Below are 19,552 nucleotides of genomic sequence, written 5' to 3'. Positions count from 1 at the left end.
CTGAGAGGCGGCGCGGGCTGGGCCGTGTGTCTTTCCGTAATCGGTGGGGTCACTTGAGTCACAACTGACAGGACAGCTCCTATGACAGCAACATGTCTGTGTGTGTGTGTATGCATGTGTTGTGTGGACTACACACACGTATCTGTGAGATGACACCTGGCTGATGCCCGGCCGGGTGCCCAGGTCTGCCCACCGGCCCACCTGGCTGGGGAAGAGCGTGGCTTGCATGGCCGCGTCCTCTTCTGCGTAGGCCAGAATCGTCCTCAGCGACTTTCTCAGGTACTCCTCATTGAAGTCCGGGGCTTTGCCGACCAGAGAGGCCAGCGACATGGTCACCTGCATCTTGACCCTCGCAAAGTTCTGTGCCAGGAGAGGAGGGGCAGGGCAGACGCACTGAGCACCAGGTAGGCGAAGGCCGCGCAGCCCACACCTGTCCAGTCCCAAGAGCCCCCCCCCCCCCCGCTTCCACTCTTCTCAGGGTGAGCTCTGCACAGAGGCATCTTATTGCTCTTGTGGCAAGCCAACAGGCTGTCCCTCCCCTGGGACCCACCCCCGGCCTGGGCTCTCTGTGCCCCCGACCCCCACCCGGCCCCCAGGCCCCGGCACTCACACTGATGGCTCCGAAGCTGAAGCGCATGAGCAGGTAGAGGGTGGCACAGGCTTGGCGCCGGGTGGTGTGCAGGCCGCTGCTGCAGTGGTGCAGCATCCTCTGGCACAGGTCGGCACACTGCTCCACCTCCTCCTCGAACAGCAGGTCTCCGAACTGGGCAGACATGGGTGTCAGCCAGCGTGCCGCAGGCCCACCCTCGGCCCGCCCGGAGCCCGCCCAGTGTGTGGGCGACGCGCTGTCTGGGGCAGCCAGACCCCAGGCAGGGGAATGCTCTGCTCCCAAATGCCACGAGTTACTGCTCCCAAGCCAGGAGGGAGCCGGGGTGTGAACTCGGATTGAACTATGAGTTGCACAGCCAAGGAGTGGGCCTGTGAGCCGCCTGGGCTCATGGAGACCCCACGGGTGTCCGCCACAGGGTTCCGGAGGGCAAGTTCCCCTCCCCCAAAGTGAATCAGCAGCCTCCTCCAGGGAACTAGAACCGCCAACCTTTTGGCTAGAGGTCGAGCATGGCAAGGGCTGTGCGATAAACCGTTGGTCGCCAGGCCTTTCTTCAAATGCCCCTCCAGATAGGCTGGAACTGCCAACCTTTTGGTTAGGGAGTGGGCTGTGTACCCAAGAGCACTGCTAGTCTTAGTGCTGAAGGGACCGTCCACAAATTACTGGGTCTCCTGGAGATTACTGGTGCTGGGAAGACGGCCTGGACCATGGAGTGCAGGAGTCCAGGACCTCCCTGGCCCAGGCAGCCAGGGCACAGGAGTCCCCAATGGTCCCACGGGAGGGATCCTGTGCTCCTGAGCCAGAAGGCAACGTCTATGATATGACATTTCAGAAGACCGGATTCCCTGCCACTGAGTTGATTCTGACTCACAACAACCCTCCGGGGCAGGGTAGAACTGACCCTGTGACTCACGAGACTGTGACTCTGCGGGGGCAGACTGCCTCATCTTTCTCCCAAGGAGTGGCTGGTGGTTTCGGCCTTCAACACTTAACCCACGATGCCACCAGGGCCCCCTGAAGACGCTAGACTCTACAGGGCTGTGAAGTCACCAATTGGCAGCTCACATCCCGCACCTCACCAAGGAGTAGCCGTTCCAGCCACCACATGCAGGGTGAGTTAATCCAGTGTCTGACCACTACGGCCACCGGGTGATGTGAGACCACCACAAGGCCCTCTGCAGACAAAGCTGCCACACCCCGGCCCAGTTGGTTTTGCAGCTGACAAGTGGGCCCTGTGTGGTGGGGATGGGGACTTTCCGTGGCTGACCGGGCGAAGAGCCAGGATGGAAACGGCCCGTTACCTTGGTGATGAGCGCACGCAGCGTGGCGAAGCAGTGGGCCAGGTACGTGGTGCTCTGGTCGCAGCTCAGCGAGTTCACCAGGACCCTCAGCACGCCACCGAGCAGGCTGTCTTTCCAGTCCAGAGCCGAGCTGGCCTGTGCATGGGACAGACAGCAGTACCCCTGAGCCTGGCCTGCGCCCTCCAGGGTCCTGCTGGTGAGTCGGGCCAAGACCCATCTCCCTGACTCCTGGGGCCATGAGACACCTCACGGCTGCCAACAGGGAGAGCCAGAGACCAGAGAGGGGGCGTGCTGCCCAAAGTTGGTGGGGATACCATATGATTCAATAGTTTAATCACAAACTCTGGGATCTTTTGATGCTGTTTCCCCACCAACTTTTGGAAGACCCTGGTATTTCTGTGTGACCTTGTTCCTGGTTTTGAACTGCTGATTCTGTGGTTAGCAGCCCAACTTATAACCCCCCCCCCCGAAACACACACACTCTCAAAAACCCAAACTCAGGACTACTGAGTCAAATCCAACTCATCGTGACCCTACAGAACAGCATAGAACTTCCCCTGTGGGTTTCCAAGACAGGATCTTTATGGGAGTAGAAAGCCTCATCTTTCTCCCTCAGAGCGGCTGGTGGTTTGGAACTGCTGACCTTGCAGCTGGCAGCCCAACGGGAACCCCCAAGGCCTTCTTACAACTACCACGATGATTCGGCTCTTGTTGAAGGCTATGCGTGCCGCTGGAGGACGGGCGTTGGGCTACAGCTCTCAGAGTGGCATCAGCTGGAGAGGGAGCCTCTGGGAGTCCAGGCACGTCAGTGACCACAGTCATCCGAGACTCCACCTTCTTGTTTGATTCTAGACGGCGCCCAAGGTTGGTAAGGAAGGTTGCACTGGGCTGCAGCACAGTTTCTCCTCGTCTTAAACATCAGCGCCAGATCTAGTCTCATAAAGGACTTCCCTATGAGGACGTTCCCTGTGGGGCTTCACGATTACATCCCAGCATACTGATTTTTGAGTAGAATGGAGACCCCCTTAATGCCTAGACTTGGGAGCGCCTGGAAAACCCCAGCTCAGAGGATGGAATAAGGAGTTCGGCTTTCTACAGGTCAGTGCATGACACGGATGCCTCCCTTCCCCGCTGCCTGCCAGTGGCAGACATCACTAATCAAATGCCGTGCTCTTTTTTTAAAACCTAGTCCAGTTACCACCTTTGCTCCCCAATCAGGCAGGATAGATGGCTTCATCCATAAGCTGGAGTTGACCCACTGGAAGAAACCAATTTGCCTTCTCTGTTCCAGGTACCGACTTCGAAGCCCCGACCTGCCTCACACGCTTGGCCTGCTTCACCACAGGGCGAGCTGGTTGAGCTCACAACCCCCCTTTCTTCCTGAACAGCAGCTCAGGGCAGCTGGGAAAATGCCCAGTGTCTCTGGGCTGTGTAAGGTGGGCATCGCCATCAACATAGACCTCCAATGACATCACCATCACCACTAAAGGCATCTGGAGACCGGGCTTCCTGCTTCCCCTGGACGCTCCTGCACACACAGTGGCCAGGTGTGCCTCATCCTCACCTGGATAATGTTCTCCTGCATGTCCAGGATGATGAGACTCGCTTCTGTAGCCAGGTTGCCGCTCACCAAGGCCTCTTGGTCCAACTCTGCCTTCGTCCTACGACACAACTGGAGGTCAAAGTGGGTCGCATGGCCAACATGGACCAGTCCTGACTGTGGCCACTGAGGCACAAGCCTGGACCATGAACCCAGTAAGGCAGCCGGCCACAGGTAATGCATGCTACTTCGAGATTGGTATGTCTGGCTGGAACAGAACTCCAGGAACAGTCTCTGGGCCACCACCTCCCGCCATGACTCACAAGGAGGGTGATGATGGAAATATCAGGGCAGTTGATTGGGTCTTCTGGGGTGGCTCAGCCGTGGCCTCCCCACTGTCTGGGGCCCTGCCAACCTGCAGGACACCACCGGTCACTACCCACGGCCTGCTGTGTTGCTGTGGGGTCAATGTGGACCCGTGGCTCCTGGCAAAACCAGACGAGGAAGTCTTTGTGGTTTCTTGTCTATCACCCTCATGGCTTCAGATCACCAGGCCTTTCTTCTGCGGCATCTCTAGGTGGACTTGAACCTAGAGCCTTTCAGTGAGCAGCTGAGCAAGGTCTTAACTTTCAAGCCACCTGAGCCTATGAGGACACCCTGGCCGCTCAGTGACACAGTTACCAGGCAACGGGTGGGTGTGAGGAATGGATGTCCCTGGGATCTGCCACAGGGGTGCAGGCCATGCCTCTGACCCAAAGTTGGGGACCAGACTCCTCCCATCAAGGCCCATCTGGACGCTTGGGAGGCATTGCCGTGTGGGAGGTGCTTTCATGTTTGGGGTACCCTGCTGCCTGAGTGGGTCCCACGATTCCCTCTTCATCCTTCAGGCATGACCCGCGGTGTGACGTGGGTGGCCTGTCATTGCGATTGCCTGTGAATTCCTGGGTGGGTTGGAGACCCTGGCATGAGGCTGGCTGTGCTTTCTGGCTGTTTGGTCAACGTGCTGGCCGCATGGGTCCTTCCTGATTTTTTTGGCTATCGTGGCCCCAAAGTAACAGCCCGGGCACAGATATGTGTTCCCCCACCCTTGGAGAGAGGCTGCCTCCTGTGCAAGGCCAGCTGCTGGTGCCGGGCCAAGGGCAGACGTACTTATCTGGTTTCTCATTTGCCTGCCGCCAGTGGGTCTGCTCCTTCCTCCAGCGCAGGTTCTCACTGAGGCCTGGGAACCGGTCGTTCCCTGGGAGTGGGAGGGGGGCGCAGCAGGAAAGGGAACTGATTAGCTAGGCGCCTGTCCAGACCACCAGAGGGGCTGCTGCCCTGATGGAGGGGCGGGGGGGACAGGCAGTGCTGGATGCGGGGTTGGTTGGGGTGGGGGAACCCTCATGGAGGGTATGATCATAGAAGGAGGAGCCCCTGCCTGGCCTTCCCCAGCAGGCAGCAGGGAGCCCACTTTTCAGGAACTGAGGGAGCCGCTAGGCAGGGTTCGTCACTCCTCTGTTGGCAACAGTGGGGTCCAGTGGGGGTGCCCTTTCTCAAATCACTCCTGGTGGGGCAGGGCACCCTAAGGTGATGTGAGGGGCTGGCTTCTGTTCTAATGGGGCTCCCCAAATGACCCAGCGGATGGCTTGGGGACCACCACGGTCCACCTGCTGCCGTGTCCTGTGCCATCTAGGGATGCTGACCGTGGCCTCAGGAGTCAGAGTGGAGCTGGGTTCTCAGGGACTGGGCTTTGAGTACAGATAGACAGGCCTTTCTTCCAAGGGGCTTCTGGGCTGCCTTGAGCCGCCAGCCTTTAGGTGGTCAGCTGAGACTGTCACCGTGTGTGCCCCCCAGGGACTAGCTAGTCCAGCTGAGCGAGGCCGCAGTCTGATGGCCACAACGCCGACCTGGCCGCATGACACCATTCTCCATCAGCTATGAGACACCACCTGTGCCTTCCCAGACCAGCAGCCTACTTGCGAGGGACTCACTGATTCTCCAAACTTGCCAAGAACTGACCCTGTTGACTCACGCTGGGGGCTGGGGGCCATCTCCTACCAAGGGCTGGCCGCACCTGCACCCACACCTGGAGCCCTCCCCACCACACACCAGAGCCCTGTTCCCCCAACCCTCAACTGGACCCCGCCTCCACTTGGAGCCCCATACTTCTCCATACACCTGGAGTCCGTCCCCCAGACCTGGACTCCCTACCCTCTTCCTGGAATCCCCAAACACAGCTGGAACAAGCCCCCTCCCCACCACAAACTACCCCCCCTCCCCACACACACACCTGGAGTCCGGCACCGCCGCATCATCTCCCCTCGGGCCCCTTCTCCCCGCAGCAGCGCCTCCTCCAGCCGAGCCTTGGCGTCCCTGGACTTCTGCAGGACCTGGGTGCTGACCTTGTCCGAGCTCTGCTTCCCCTGGACAGGACAGAGAGGGGCAGCTTACCAGGGGTCGGTAATTGGGGCTCCATGACCTCCAGAGACCTGCTTTGGGGGAGTCCTTGGGGCCCAGCCTGCTCTGGTGACGTGGCTCTGTGCTGTCCGAAGGAAGGACCTTGTTAAGCATCCCTCGGACGCTGGAGCATGTGGAGGGCCAGCCCCAGAAGTGGCCGGGACCAGATGAGCACCTGGCCCATGCAGCGGGTGCATCGGGCTGCAAACAGGCCACGGCGTTGGGCATAGAAGAACAGGAGCGATGCTCGTGGTCCAGATAGAGGGCAGTCGCAGGACGCGTCTGATGGTCCCCTGCCCCCGCCTACCTTGTACTCAAAGCAGGAGACGCAGAGGTAGAGCAGGTCCAGGATCCGGGTGAGCTGCATGGAGGGCAGGTCGGCCACCCACCTGCGGACCAGGCTCTGCTCGGCCGTCTTCAGGATCCACAGGAAGCAGAGCATGAGGCTGCGGGTGGTGTCGGCGCTCAGCATGCTGCACTGCTTGTAGGGCTGGCAACGGCATGGTGCGGAGACATGACCGGGGTCACCAGACCAGGGGTGGGGGGAGCGCTGCTCTCGGGAAGGGGACCCACCCTGAAACCCCACTTCCCCACCCCAGCCTCGGGAAGCCCCCTCTCTGCTGTTCTTTGCTTGGAGCTGGACAGTTGTATCACCGTCCCCAAGGGTGGGGCCCGATCCAAACAGTACTGAGAGTGGCATGTAAACTGAACACGACAGGCAAACCCCATAAGATGTGTGTGATAGTGTAGGGGAACCGCACCCCCAAACACCCCAGCGGGATGCAGAAGCATTGGATCTGTCTGATTGTGACTCTCCTGGACAGACTAGAACCGCCCCAGGAGGCTGGCCGGTTTCTCTTGCCTAGGAAATCTCTACCGATTACACCAAGGCACCCGACTGTCACCGACAACGCTGAGGGGCGGGGGTTCCGGAGCCCTCCCTGTGCTCTGTAGAACTTGTACAGACGGACAGCAAGGGGCCGCTGCTGGACTCATGCCAGCCCTGTGTCCAGCAGCGGGAAGCAGCGCCTGCTCCCGCGTGTACTCATGGTTGTCCCTGGGCTGGAGTCCACGGTTTCAGCCACTGTATCCATCCATCTCGTGGCGGGGCGTCCATCCATCTCATGGCGGGGCTGCCTTTCTTTTGTTCTGTCTGGGTGACCCTCGGCTTTATGACCATGCAGGATGTCCTGCTCCAGAGCCCGGCCTCTCCTGATGACACATTCTGAGGATGTGAAACCAAGGCCACCCTTGCCTCTAAGGAGCGTTCTGGCCGTCCCTCTTTGGAGATAGAGTCATGCCTGTCTGGCTGAGGTGCAGGGTTCCATCAATTCCGATGTATAGAGAACAAAACATCGCCTGGTCCGGCACCCTCCTTGCGACTATTCTGATGTTTGGGCCCCTTGTCGCAGCCCCTGTGTCCGTCTGTCTGGCTGCCCCATCGCTTTACCCAGCACGATGTCTTTCTCCAGGAACTGGTCTTCCCTGACGACATGTCCCAGGTACATGAGACAGTCTCACCATCCGCGCCTCTAAGGAGCGTTCTGTCTGTCCTTCCCCCAAGACAGACCGGCTGGTTTGTTTGGGATATTCGATTGTTCTTTACCAGCACCATGATTCAACCTGGTTCTTCTTTGGCCTTCCTTGTTTGGGGGGAGAGTGGGGCAGAATGCAGCACATGGCAGGTAGCAGGGTCTGCTGGCTTCCGCCTGGCCTTTCCCATGCCAATGATGGCAAACGCTGCTGGCGTTTCTCTTTCAGGCTGGACGGGCGTAAAGGCCGTCAGAGGGACGGGCGTAAAGGCCAGGGCTGGGCTGGGCTGGCTGACACCGTGCAAGCTCCCACGGGGCTCCTGGTAGCCTCTCAGTCACAGAGCCAAGCAGGAGGGTCATGATCTGCTGGGTCCATTAATCAGGTCCAGAACTCGGGGAGCCTGGCTGGACCCCAGTGCTGAGGCCAGTCACTCCTGGGGTCCACACCCACACTCACGCGGTCACTAACGCTGCCAGGAATGTGCTGGCCACTGACTGAGCATGTGAGGGCGGCCCTGCTGGCCTGGGCCGGGGGTCACTGCCGCAGCTGCTCCCACCAGAGCTTCTCTGGGTCTGTGGACAGGCTGTAACCTGGCGGGGAGTCCTCTCTGGCAGGTGGACTCTGGGCCCGTGGCTTCTCTCAGAGAGGCAGTTAACGGAGAACAGAGATCCAATTTTGATAGTGTGTGTGTGAGGGGGGTGAGGTGTGTGTGTGTGGGGATTCTTATTCCCCAGCCAAACAACTAATTTAAAGAAACCCCCAGCCCCAAGAGGCCAACAGTGATGGCCCTTTATTTCACCCAAAGCGGCCAAACATCCCTCAGACCCCCCTTTCCTGTGGGAAGCCTGCCTTAGTAAATTCCAATCTCCCAAGACAGGCTGGGGGGACTGGCAAGGGAGTGGAAGTCAGCAGAAGGGGCGGGGCAGGCTGCAACCAATCACGTGAGGATTAGCCAAGGGCCAAGCTTCCCAGTTCCTCCCTCCTCTTTGCCATACAAAGCTGTCCTGGTGGCACTGTGGGCTAGGCTTTAGACCACTAACCCCAGGGGAGCGGTGCAAACCCACCAACTGCTGGGGGGGGGGAGGTTGAATGCTCCCCTGAAGATCTCCCTTCTTGGGGACCTTTCTCAGGGTTGTGGGGAGTCAGGGTAGACTGACCCAATGGCAGTGGCCCTGGCTTTTGGCCAGATCAATCTCAGTCTCATTGCCATCGAGCGGATCCCTGTTCACAGCAACCCCGTAAGACAGGGTAGAATGCCCTGAGCGTTCCCAAGGCTGTAACTCTAGGGATCTAGAAAGCCCGTGTTTCTCCCAGAGAGTGGCTGGGGGTTTCGAACGCTGACCTTGTAGCTCACATTCCAATGCATAACCACTACGCCACCAGGACTCAAATCTGGAAACTCCTTCTCCTGCTCCCTAGCCCTCTTGAGGCATGCCGGGGGGTCAAGGCCCTGCTGAGAGCTGCAGGGAAGAGAAGGAGCAGGTTCAACACTGGACTGCTAACCGGAAGGTCAGTGGTTCAAAGTGGCCAGCCGCTCCGAGGGAGAAAGAGGAGGCTGTCTGCAACTATTAAGACCCACAGACAGAGAGACGCTTAGAAGCAGCCAGGCTCGCAGCTCAAGGGCATCGGTCTGCATGGTGGTTTTGTAGAGGGAAGAGAGAGCTACCAGTAGAGAAGGGCTCACCTTGAACCTGCTACAGGTTAGATTGTGGCCCCAGCTGAATAGGTGTGATGAAGCCAGACCCAGGGCTCCGTTTGTTATGTAAAAGAGGGGTCCCAGCAGGAGAGGACGTGTCTTAAGGCAACTCCCAAGGAGTCAGCTTCCCCAGGAGCAAGCAGGCAGGAACCCTGAAGGGGATGCCACTAGGAAATCTCCCAGGAACATCAAGAAGAGGCGGGACTCTGAGACAGGATGGCACAGTGACAGGGAGAGCCTTCCCGGCAGCTGGCACCCCGGATTCACCCTTGTAGACTCCTCCACTGGGAGGAAATGGAAGTCTTGGAGGTCTGCTGTAAAAACACCAAGGGCCAAGGAAGCGGCCTGCGGGTGCCGTGCGTCAGCAGTTGTCGGTCAACTGCAAGATCGGTAGTTAGAACCTATCCGTCTCTCTCTGAGGCAGACGTGGCCATCTGCTCTGGAACCCCGCCCCGCCCGGCAGCTCTACTCCCTCCTACAGTGCTGCTATCACTCGGAGTCAACTCGAGGGCGGTGGGTCTTGTGCTTGGTCCAGAAGACCAAGGCAGCGGCCCTCCCAGCATGAGCCACGGCAAACCCTGCACAGGCAGGGCCACAGTCAGAGTAAGCCGGCGCTGCCTGCACAAGCCTGTCCGGAGCGCATGAGCGGACAGCGAGGGCCGTCTCCCGAGAGTGTTTCAGGGAGCCCAGGCGTGACTGAAGCAGCTGCCCCAGATCCAAGTCAACCTCCACTCCGGATCAGGCTGCAGTGGGGACGGGAGAGGTGCATTGACATGGTGGCTGCAGCCGTGGGCTCCAACGTGACAGCTGTGAGGGTGGCGTAGGACCGGGCGATGTTCTGCCTGCTTTTCCGTGCACGGCGGGGGCCACTGTGAGCCGAGGGCCCTAACAACCACAGGTACTTGGGCATAAAGTCCCTGCTCCGGTAAGCCACCCAGAGCCAGCAGCACAGTGTCGGCGTGTGTGAGGAGCGGACTGTCCGTCAGAGATGTCGGTCAGGAGTGTTTTCGCAAGAGTGCCTGGGTCCAGCACATCCCCGGAGGTTAGGCAATGGGTGTGCTAAGATTCCACAGGGCTACAGTATATGTTCACCCCAAAACAGAAGGTACTGCCCCGGAGCCCACTCTGACTCTGAATGACCCCACAGGGCCAAGGAGGAGGACCCGTGTGTGTGGAGACGAAGCTGTACAAGTGCAGACTGTCTCATCTTTCTCCTGTGCAGTGTCTGGTGACCATGTGGTTGGCAGCTTGCTGCGTGGCCCACCACGCCGCCCTCCGAGCACCTTAGTGGATAGGATGAGACGTACACCTGTCTGTTACTGTTTGTCCACACTGGCCGGCGGCAGAGTGGAACTGCTCCGTCAGGTCTTTAAGGTGGGGACCCTGGGGGAGAAGGTCACCAGGCCTTTCTTGTGGGGGCCTCTGGCGAGCAGCTGGACTGTGTGTGTGACCCTGAGACTCCCAATAAGGAGAGAAGCCGCTGGAAAGGGGGTGGGGAGGGGGCGGGGTAAAGCGCTGTGCGCCCACATACCACAGAGAAGATGGTCCCGCTGGTCTTCAAATTAAAAGGGGGCCCAGCAACAGCCAGCACCACGCTCTGGGGGGCTGAGCTTCCTGCTTCCTGGTCCTCATCCAAGCCATTGGCTCGGCCTTTCCCACCACGGGTGTCTGCAGTGGCAAGGTAAACATCAGGGGCACTGCCCTGCCAAGGGCTGGGTTCCTGCGTGTCCCCTCCCCAGGTCCAGGATCTAATTTCTCAAAACGTGATGAGGATAGGCTACTGTCTCTTGAAGACACTCCACTTAGGTCGGCATTCTCCTGGAGGAGAGTTCCCCTCTCGCCGATCCTTCCCTGAGAGATCCTACACTCTTCCACTTACTCCACCTCTGAGCATCTCAGAGGGCCTCGGATCCCTGGAATTTCCAAATGGAGAGAAGTCTGGGGCGCAAGAAGGGGGCTGTGGGACGGCTTCCCATGCCGCAGCCCTCCGCCCCGAGGAGTGAGCGTGCCCAGCCTCCCGGGGGAAACATCTGGGGACAGCACCCCTGGCCTTTCCCCAGCAGCACAGTTTCCCATCGCCGGAAAACTTCCGAACAATCCCCCTGATTTTCCTGGGCCTCTGGGGTTTAAACGCCTGTGGCAATGACTGCTCTGTAAGCCCCCAAGGCAGTGACCACCAGCATCGGAGCGGGCCTCTGGGCCTCCACTCCTACTGGCTCGCCAGATGCCCTGGGAAGAAGCCACCGTTTTGACGTGACCTTTTTTAGAAGGCCCCTCAGGAGACTAAGACAAGTGCGTTGCCCAGAGAAGTGGTTGGCGGCCCCCTGCGGACGGCAGAGACACGTTGTAGATGCTTTGCTTAGAGTAACCACGTGGGCACAGGGACAGGAACCCCAGCAGCAAAGCTCCCCAGGGCCCTGGAGGACTTCTCAGCATCCACCTGCCTCTCTGGGTGAGCTGCTCTGGGAAGCCCAGAACCATATGGACCACGGTGTGCAGAATCATGCACACGGAGGTGGCCCGGTTCTGCCGGGCTAGGTAGCAGAGGCTCCTGCCTGCCTGAATGCCCACTGATAAAGTCTCTGAAGAAAGGCCAGGTGATTGACAGGAGGAGGATCCCGGCCACTGACCACCCAGGTTGACTACTCAGGTTGACGCCACGGCGACGGGCGTTGGCTTGAAGGAAGCAGACGCCCCTTACCTGTGAAGTCATAGAACTGTGGCAAAGCATCCAGGATGATGCCCACGAGGGGCAGGTAGAGGGCGGCAACCTTGACCTTGACCTCTGGCCTGGCACACCTGGGGTCCAGGTCGTGACTGCTCAGCAGGCTGTAGATGGCGTTGACGGCCTTTCTCTGCACTCTGCTGACCCTGGGGCACAATACAGAGAGCAGGAGTCAGGGCAGAGGGACGTGGCCCGAGAGGACAACCCACAGGGACATCAGCGTGGCCCACACCATGAGGAGCAGCAGGAGAAACCAGATGGAAGGGGTGGGTTCCGAGCCGGCTGCCTGTGCCTGCGCCCCTGCTTGGGCTTGCTCTCCAGAGCCGTCCCGCTGCAGCAGGAATCGCCAAGCACCCCAGTGCTGCAGGGGTGGGCCACATCCACCCCCCTGCCTCAGCCCAGGGGCCCCGCCTGCTCCCCCTCCTGGGCTATTAGGAGTCACAGCTGCTGCCGGGAAGGAAGCAAACTCCCTGCCATTGAGCTGATCCGACCCGCAGTGACGACAGAGGACAGAGCACGGCTGCCCCATGGTTTTATGAGACTGACAATCGTTATGGGAGTAGAAAGCCTCCTCTTTCTCTCTCGGATTCACTGGTGGTTTTGAACTGCTGGCCTGTGGTCAGCAGCCCAAAGCTTAACCCACTACATACACAAGGGTTCCTGGTGAAGTGTTCAAACTGGGCACCATCAAGTTGGTTCTGACTCCTAGTGACCCTTTAGGGCAGAGCAGAACTGCCCATGGGCTTCCCACACTGTAAATCTTTGGAGAGGCTGGTGGTTTCGAACTGCCGACCTCATGGTGAGCAGCCCAGCGTGTGGCCCACTGCACCACCAGGGCTCCTGTGACCTCGGAGTCCAATGGGAACTCCACGTTTCTCCTTCTGAGGGCGGCTATCTGATTCCCAAAGTGGCTGTACCAATCGCCACCAGCCGTAGGAGCTGGCCCTGCTGCAGGGTGCCCGAGAGTCATCCGGTCAGCTGAGCTATCCATTTGCAGTTGTTCCTGACATTCACGGAGAGCCCCACGCCCACGCCCACTGAGTCCAGTCCGACTCGTATCCAGTCTGCCAGGGCTGTCGGTCCTTCTAGGAGCAGGCAACCTCATTTTTCTCCCACGGAGCTGCTGGTGGGTTTGAACCACAGCCGGGCAGTTAGAAGCCCACGTGTTGACCCATAGTACCACCAGGGTCTTCCTAAGGAGTCCCTTCTGCTTCTATAAGGTGGGTCCCGATGACCCCAGACCCCTCAATTCTGACTGGGGGCTCCTGGATTCCTGCGTTCTCTCTAGGGGGGTTCGGGGAAGGCCGGTTCCTGCTGACTCTGTCTGGGCGCCAGCTCGAGCGGGTACCGATTTCTCTCTATTGACTTTCCTGGTCTCGGCGCTGTTGGTTTTGGCTCTAAGCTGTGTGGTCGTGTCCTGCTGCTGGCTGTGGGTGCAGTTGGCCTTCCCAAGGTCAGAGCTGTCTTTGTGACTTTAAAAAGAAGAGAGACCCACGTGCACACACTCACCTGTCAAGAGCAAGGCACTTAACCGAAAAGACAACAGAACAAAGCTCGGCTTATTCATCACTGAAAGGAATGTCCTAACGTCCCCAGTGGGCACAGCAATTGTCCCCATTCCAGCCTCACAGTGGACGCAGCCCACCCCCACCCAGCTCTTCCCAGGGGACCAACCACAGCGCAGGCATCGGCAGGACAGGTGCACTTCTAATCTACGCAGCCACTCTGGGGCTCTCACGGGCATCGGAACACGTAGTTCAAGGTCAAACCAGTGACCATCAGTCCACTCCTGCTCCTGGGGGCCCTGAGAGGTCAGAGTCGAACTCCACACCACACAAAAACACCAGACTTCCTGTCACTGAGTGGGCACCGAATCACGGCGACTCTGGGATGGGGTAAGATGCCCCTCGGGGTTTCTGAGCCATTAACTCTTTACAGGAGTAAAAAGCCTCTTCTTTCTTCCTCAGTGCACCTGATGGTTTTGAACTTCTGACCTTGCGGTTACCAGGAACACATAGATATGCGGTGCGGTGTTTTGTTCTGCTGTGCAGCAGAGGGTAACTGTGTGTCGGAGCCGACTGGATGGCACCTGACAACAAATATATATAATCTCAAACAAACTCACAGCCAATCCACCTTCCCAACATGATCCTAAAGACAAAGTGGGCACATCAGCAAATGTGGTGAAGAAAGCTGATGGTGGTCAGCTATCAAAAGATATAACATCTGGGGTCTTAAAGGCTTGAAGATAAACAACCAGGCATCTAGCAGGGAACCAACAGAGTCCACATGGAAGAAGCACACTAGCCTGTGTGAGCACGAGGCGTCGATGGGATCAGGCATCAGAAGACCCAAAACAAACAACCATTTAGAAGCAGACCAGGTGGTCAGAAGGGTGGCCCAAAGCCCATCTGTAGACAGTTGGACATCCCCTCACAGGAGGGTCACACGGAAGGCACGAGCCAGCCAGGGTGCAGCACAGCACCGACGCACAAAGAGCATTCCTCTGGTCTTTAATGCTTCCTCCCCAACACTATCATGACCCTAGTTTTACCTTACAAATCCGATAGACCAGAGTGTGTACACTGGTATAGATAAGAGCTCTTGACACACAGAACCAGGACAGATAAACCTCCTTAGGACCAATAATGAGAGTAGCAATACCATGAGCGTAGGGGGAAGATGGTGAGAGAGGGGGAGAAAATGGAACCAGTCGCAACGATTGACCTATAACCTGCGCCCCCCCCACCTCCAGGGTGATGAATAATGGGAATGTGGGTGAAGGGAGACAGCGGACGGTGTAAAATATGAAAATAATAAAAATTTATAAATTATCAAGCATTCACAAGGGTGGCAGGTTGGGGGAGAGGGGGTTAAAAAAAGAGGAGCCGATACCAAGGGCTCAAGTAGAAAGAAAATGTTCTGAAAATGATGATGGCAACATGTGCAAATGCGCTTGACACAATTGGTGTATGGATTGCTATAAGAGCTATAAGATCCCCCAGTAAAATGATCGTTTTAAAATAAACAAACAAAAAAAACCCTCACAGCCATTGAGTTAATTCTGATTCATATAGACCCTGTGGGACCAGAGTAGAACTGGGCCTGTGGGTTCTGAGGCTGTCAGTCTTTACAGGAGCAGACAGCCTCATCTTCCTCCCCTGGGGCAGCTGCTGGGTTTGAACTGCTGACCATGTGGTTAGCAGTCCAATGCATTACCCCCTGCACCACCAAGGCTCATCTATTGGAATGGACAATTACTCAGCCACAGAGAGAAGTGAAGTTACAACAGGATAGGTTCTACACAGTTTCTGTGGACTGCACTCAGCCAGTCTGGGGGCCAGTGGAGGTACTGAGTGTGTGTGTGACTGAGTGAGCATGCGAGTGTGCACCTGAAGGAGTGTGTGTTTTGAGAGAGATGGTGGATGTGCTGAGTGTGTGCCTCTCCTGAGTGGGCGTGTGCAAACACCCCACCTGCAGTCAGTCACGTCAGAGTGACCGTTTCTCCAGGTCACACCGTGCCAGGCTGTTTCTGTGGACGCCAACCTGGAAAGAAGCCAGGAAACGGCACCTACTGGGGACGCCAGCCCTGAAGGTCACTGTCAGAAGTCACATAAAGAAAAAGGGTGTGTGTGTGTCTGTGTGAGTCCGTGCATGTATGCACGTGTGCGTGTGAGCACGCGTCTATGTGTGTACTCGCGTGTGCATGTATGTGCATGTGCACACGTGTCTCATGGATGTATGTATGCACGTATGAGGCCCATGTTCTTCGTGCTGAATGCGAAGTGGAGGGAGCGGTCAGTGGGCCCTAACTGCTGCCCTTGTGTCAGTAGCTGGAGGGGCACAAAGCAGACCAAGAAACTGGGGCATGTGCCTGGGCTGAGGCAGTCTGGGGAAATGGAGCTCTCTGGGGACATGAGGGGCCTAAGAAGAACGCTTGGGCTGCAGACGTGGGCTGAGTGGCCGCAGACGTGGCCCCGTGCATCGCCACCCTGCCTCTCAGCGGAGGCTGAACATTCCGAAGCTGAGCAGGGCGAGTGGACTTTTCAGAGTGAGGCAGACCAGGAAGGGAGGCCCGGCACTCTCCCTGCAAACACCAGCCATTGAGTCCTTGGGAGCCCCACAGCCCCGCCCCTATGAGGGGGCACCTGATAAGGAGGGGACAGCGTCCCGTTGGTGCACAAGGGTGTCATGAGCTGGGGCTCTGGGTGGTCAGGGAGGGGAAGGGCAGCAGCCAGCAATGGGGATAAATAAGTGCAGGCCCTGGGTTCTGAGGGAAATCCCATCAGCTCCCTCGCAGTGGCCTCTCAGACACAGGGACACACCTGCCCTTCGGCACTGCAGGTGTGGCAAAGTCCCCAGGTGACCTTGAGAATCATCGTTTGACTGACTCGCCGGTGCTTCCTGGCTGGCCTTGCACTGGACCGCCCTACTCCCCTTCCTCACTAGGTTAGTGGGACTCGGAGGGAGTATAGGGTGCTGTCAGTAAGCACTGCTAACTGCAAGGCTGGAGACCCAAACCCACCCGCTGCTCTGCAGGAGAAAGACCAGGCTGTCTGCCCCCTCTGACAGCTCTGGAAACCCCGTGCAGGTCATTATGAGTCGGAAGTGGCTCCAGGGCAGCAGGCTTGCTTGTTTTTAATTTTAAGAGCACTTCCAATTAGACGGAATTTCATTAGCTACAATGATTCTTCCATTAAGCCAAGACCCCTGCCGTGGCATTGATTCCGACATACAGTGACCCTGCAGGACAGAGTGGAACTGCCCCTTTGGGTTTCCCAGGCTGTAGATCTTTAGGAGGTGGAAAGTCTCATCTTTTTTGTGCAGAGCGGCTGGTGGGTTCAAACTGCTGACTTTGTGGGTAGCAATCCCTCACGGCACCCACTTTGTCACCGGGGTTCCTCAGCTCTACCAGGAGCGTCCCTTATCCTAGACCCCGCTCGGGCAGAGGAAGAGAGCATGCAGGGGTGATGCGGCTGACTTCCCCAGCCGGGGCGACCGTGGGGTCCTGGGAGGGGCCTCAGAGCCCAGGTCTCCAGGTCCCCTTGTGGCATGTAGGGTGTACCTGTGAGCTTCGCCAGAAAACCACAGGTGCCCAGCCCAGGTGACTTTCCCACCTGAGGCCCTCTGCCCCTGAGTTCCTGAACCAGGAAAAGAAGTGACGCTCAGGTACGGGCTCTTACCCTCACCCCCCAAACCAAACTCCATGCCATCGAGTCAATGCTGACTCAGTGACCCGATAGGACAGGGGGAACCGCCTGGGTTTTCTGGGCAGTGACCGCTTGCTACAGTGGAGGGCAGTGGGAGAGAGGAGGCCCTCAACGAGACGGACGGACACAGTGGCTGCAGCGGGGGGCTCAGGCATGGGAACAATTGTGCGGACGGCGTGGGCCGGGCAGTGTATCCTTCTGTGGTGCTGACGGTCGTTGTGGGTCGGGACCGACTCAGTGGTTCTTAACAACACCAATAGGGGAGGTGACGGAGCAAAGCATTCCTGGGAGAGCAGGGGAATTCTGGCCCCATCAATAAGGAGTAGGGGGAGGGCGTCTGTCATCATGGGGTCCCCCACCCCACCCCAGCCCCACCCTTTCTAAGTTGGGACCAGCTTGTCCAAACGCAGGTCGTCTCCCTTCTGGGCTCTGAGTCTGGGCCACAGGGTGGAAAGTCTGGTTCAGAGCCGTGGAGCTGGTCCTGACTCAAAGGGACCCCGCGGAACAGAGTAGACCTGGCCTTGTGAGGGGGGGAGACTGTCCCTCTCTGCACAGCAGTGTTGTTGCTGGCAGGGGCCATCGGCTCGGTTCTGATCCACGGCGACCCCAAGCACACGGCAGCGAAATGCTGCCGGGCCTGCCACGGCACCGCGATTGCTCCTGTGGTTGAGCCTTTGCTGGAGACGGCGGCTTGGCTCCCTAACACTGACCACTGACCAGGGCTCCCTAATGCTGACCGCTGACCAGGGCTCCCTAACACTGACCGCTGACCAGGGCTCCCTAATGCTGACGGCTGACCAGGGCTCCATAGCGCTGACCAGGGCTCCCTAACGCTGATGGCTGACCAGGGCTCCCTAACACTGACCACTGACCAGGGCTCCCTAATGCTGACGGCTGACCAGGGCTCCATAGCGCTGACCAAGGCTCCCTAACGCTGACTGCTGACCAGGGCTCCTTAACGCTGACCGCTGACCAGGGCTCCCTAACGCTGACCGCTGATCAGGGCTCCCTAACACTGACCGCTGACCAAGGCTCCTTAACGCTGACCGCTGACCAGGGCTCCCTAACGCTGACGGCTGACCAGGGCTCCCTAACACTGACCGCTGACCAGGGCTCCCTAATGCTGACGGCTGACCAGGGCTCCATAGCGCTGACCAAGGCTCCCTAATGCTGACTGCTGACCAGGGCTCCTTAACGCTGACCGCTGACCAGGGCTCCCTAACGCTGACCGCTGACCAGGGCTCCCTAATGCTGACCGCTGACCAGGGCTCCCTAACACTGACCGCTGACCAGGGCTCCCTAACACTGACCGCTGACCAAGGCTCCTTAACGCTGACCGCTGACCAGGGCTCCCTAATGCTGACTGCTGACCAGGGCTCCCGACCGCTGACCGCTGACCAGGGCTCCCTAACACTGACCGCTGACCAAGGCTCCTTAACGCTGATGGCTGAGCAGGGCTCCCTAACGCTGACCGCTGACCAGGGCTCCCTAACGCTGACCGCTGACCAGGTCTCTCGAACGCTGACCGCTGACCAGGGCTCCCTAACGCTGACCGTTGACCAGGGCTCCTGAACGCTGACCGCTGACCAGGGCTCCCTAACGCTGACCGCTGACCAGGGCTCCTGAACGCTGACCGCTGACCAGGGATCCCTAACGCTGACCACTGACCAGGGCTCCCTAATGCTGACTGCTGACCACTGACCAGGGCTCCCTAACGCTGACCGCTGACCAGGGCTCCCTGCCCGCCGAGGAAGGACGCGTCTGTGTGGGAGGTAGGGACATACTCTTCCCCGTCAGTGTCCAGGGCGGCAGCGAGTTCAGTGAAGAGCAGGCCGGTCAGAAAGTGCTGCTGCCGGTACTCGGGAGTCAGGTCGAACATGCTGGCCACCTTGTGCTCCGGGAGGCTGGAGCCCGAGCTGGAGTTCTGCAGGGACAAGGCAGGGGAGGTGTTCTGAGGGCCAGACATGTGACGGGGACAGGGGCAGCTGGGGCTGCTGTTGGGGCCCTCTGTGCACTGTCCGGGGGAGGGGAGGGCGGAGCTAGAGAACCCAGGCTTGACAAATGCTGAGGAAGGCTCTCCTCCTCACTGCAGGTCAGAGGTGAAGAGGGGAACCCATGGCATGGGGTCTGGAAGGGGCCTTCGGGGCTGCAGCCCGGTCTCGGCCACTCCCACCCTTTTACTTTACTCTCACGGCCATCACCGCTGGCCGGGGCCCAGAGGTGATTCCATGAGCTCACCAGGAGAACCGCTGCCGTCTGTGTGTCTGGGCTTCTCCTCCACCATCTTCTGTCTCGCTGACCCGCTCTCTCCCTTACCCCGCCTGCTGACCTCCCCAGCAACTGGTCCACCCTCTCCCAACCCCTCATGACCAATCCAAAGATCCTATTGGATGCCTTCTCGCCGCCCCTTCTAAGGAGCATCCAGGCCGTACTTCTTCCCAGACAGATGCGCTCCTCTTGGTCTGCGCACAGACTGGTCACTGCTCCTCACCAGCACCCCCTCA

General features: G+C 58.7%; 1 protein-coding gene across 2 annotated transcripts in view; it reads right to left on the bottom strand.

Moving 5' to 3' along the window:
• The window catches only part of DOCK8 (dedicator of cytokinesis 8), an 89,417-nt gene that overhangs the window by 19,856 nt on the left and 50,009 nt on the right, over positions 1-19,552 (bottom strand). For both annotated transcript variants that reach the window (XM_075558903.1, XM_075558905.1), the window contains 10 exons: positions 18,833-18,972; positions 11,815-11,984; positions 10,645-10,781; positions 6,192-6,374; positions 5,718-5,850; positions 4,598-4,685; positions 3,473-3,569; positions 1,909-2,043; positions 611-763; positions 202-360 (listed from right to left, as the gene is read on the bottom strand). In XM_075558903.1, coding sequence (XP_075415018.1) covers positions 202-360; positions 611-763; positions 1,909-2,043; positions 3,473-3,569; positions 4,598-4,685; positions 5,718-5,850; positions 6,192-6,374; positions 10,645-10,781; positions 11,815-11,984; positions 18,833-18,972 — 1,395 coding nt within the window. The remainder of the gene's footprint in view (positions 1-201; positions 361-610; positions 764-1,908; positions 2,044-3,472; positions 3,570-4,597; positions 4,686-5,717; positions 5,851-6,191; positions 6,375-10,644; positions 10,782-11,814; positions 11,985-18,832; positions 18,973-19,552) is intronic.

Source organism: Tenrec ecaudatus, chromosome 10, assembly GCF_050624435.1.
Source record: "Tenrec ecaudatus isolate mTenEca1 chromosome 10, mTenEca1.hap1, whole genome shotgun sequence".
In the NCBI taxonomy this organism is placed as follows: Eukaryota; Metazoa; Chordata; class Mammalia; order Afrosoricida; family Tenrecidae; genus Tenrec; species Tenrec ecaudatus.
Note: the sequence above shows the minus strand (reverse complement) of the source record. Positions and strands in the feature narration are given on the sequence as shown.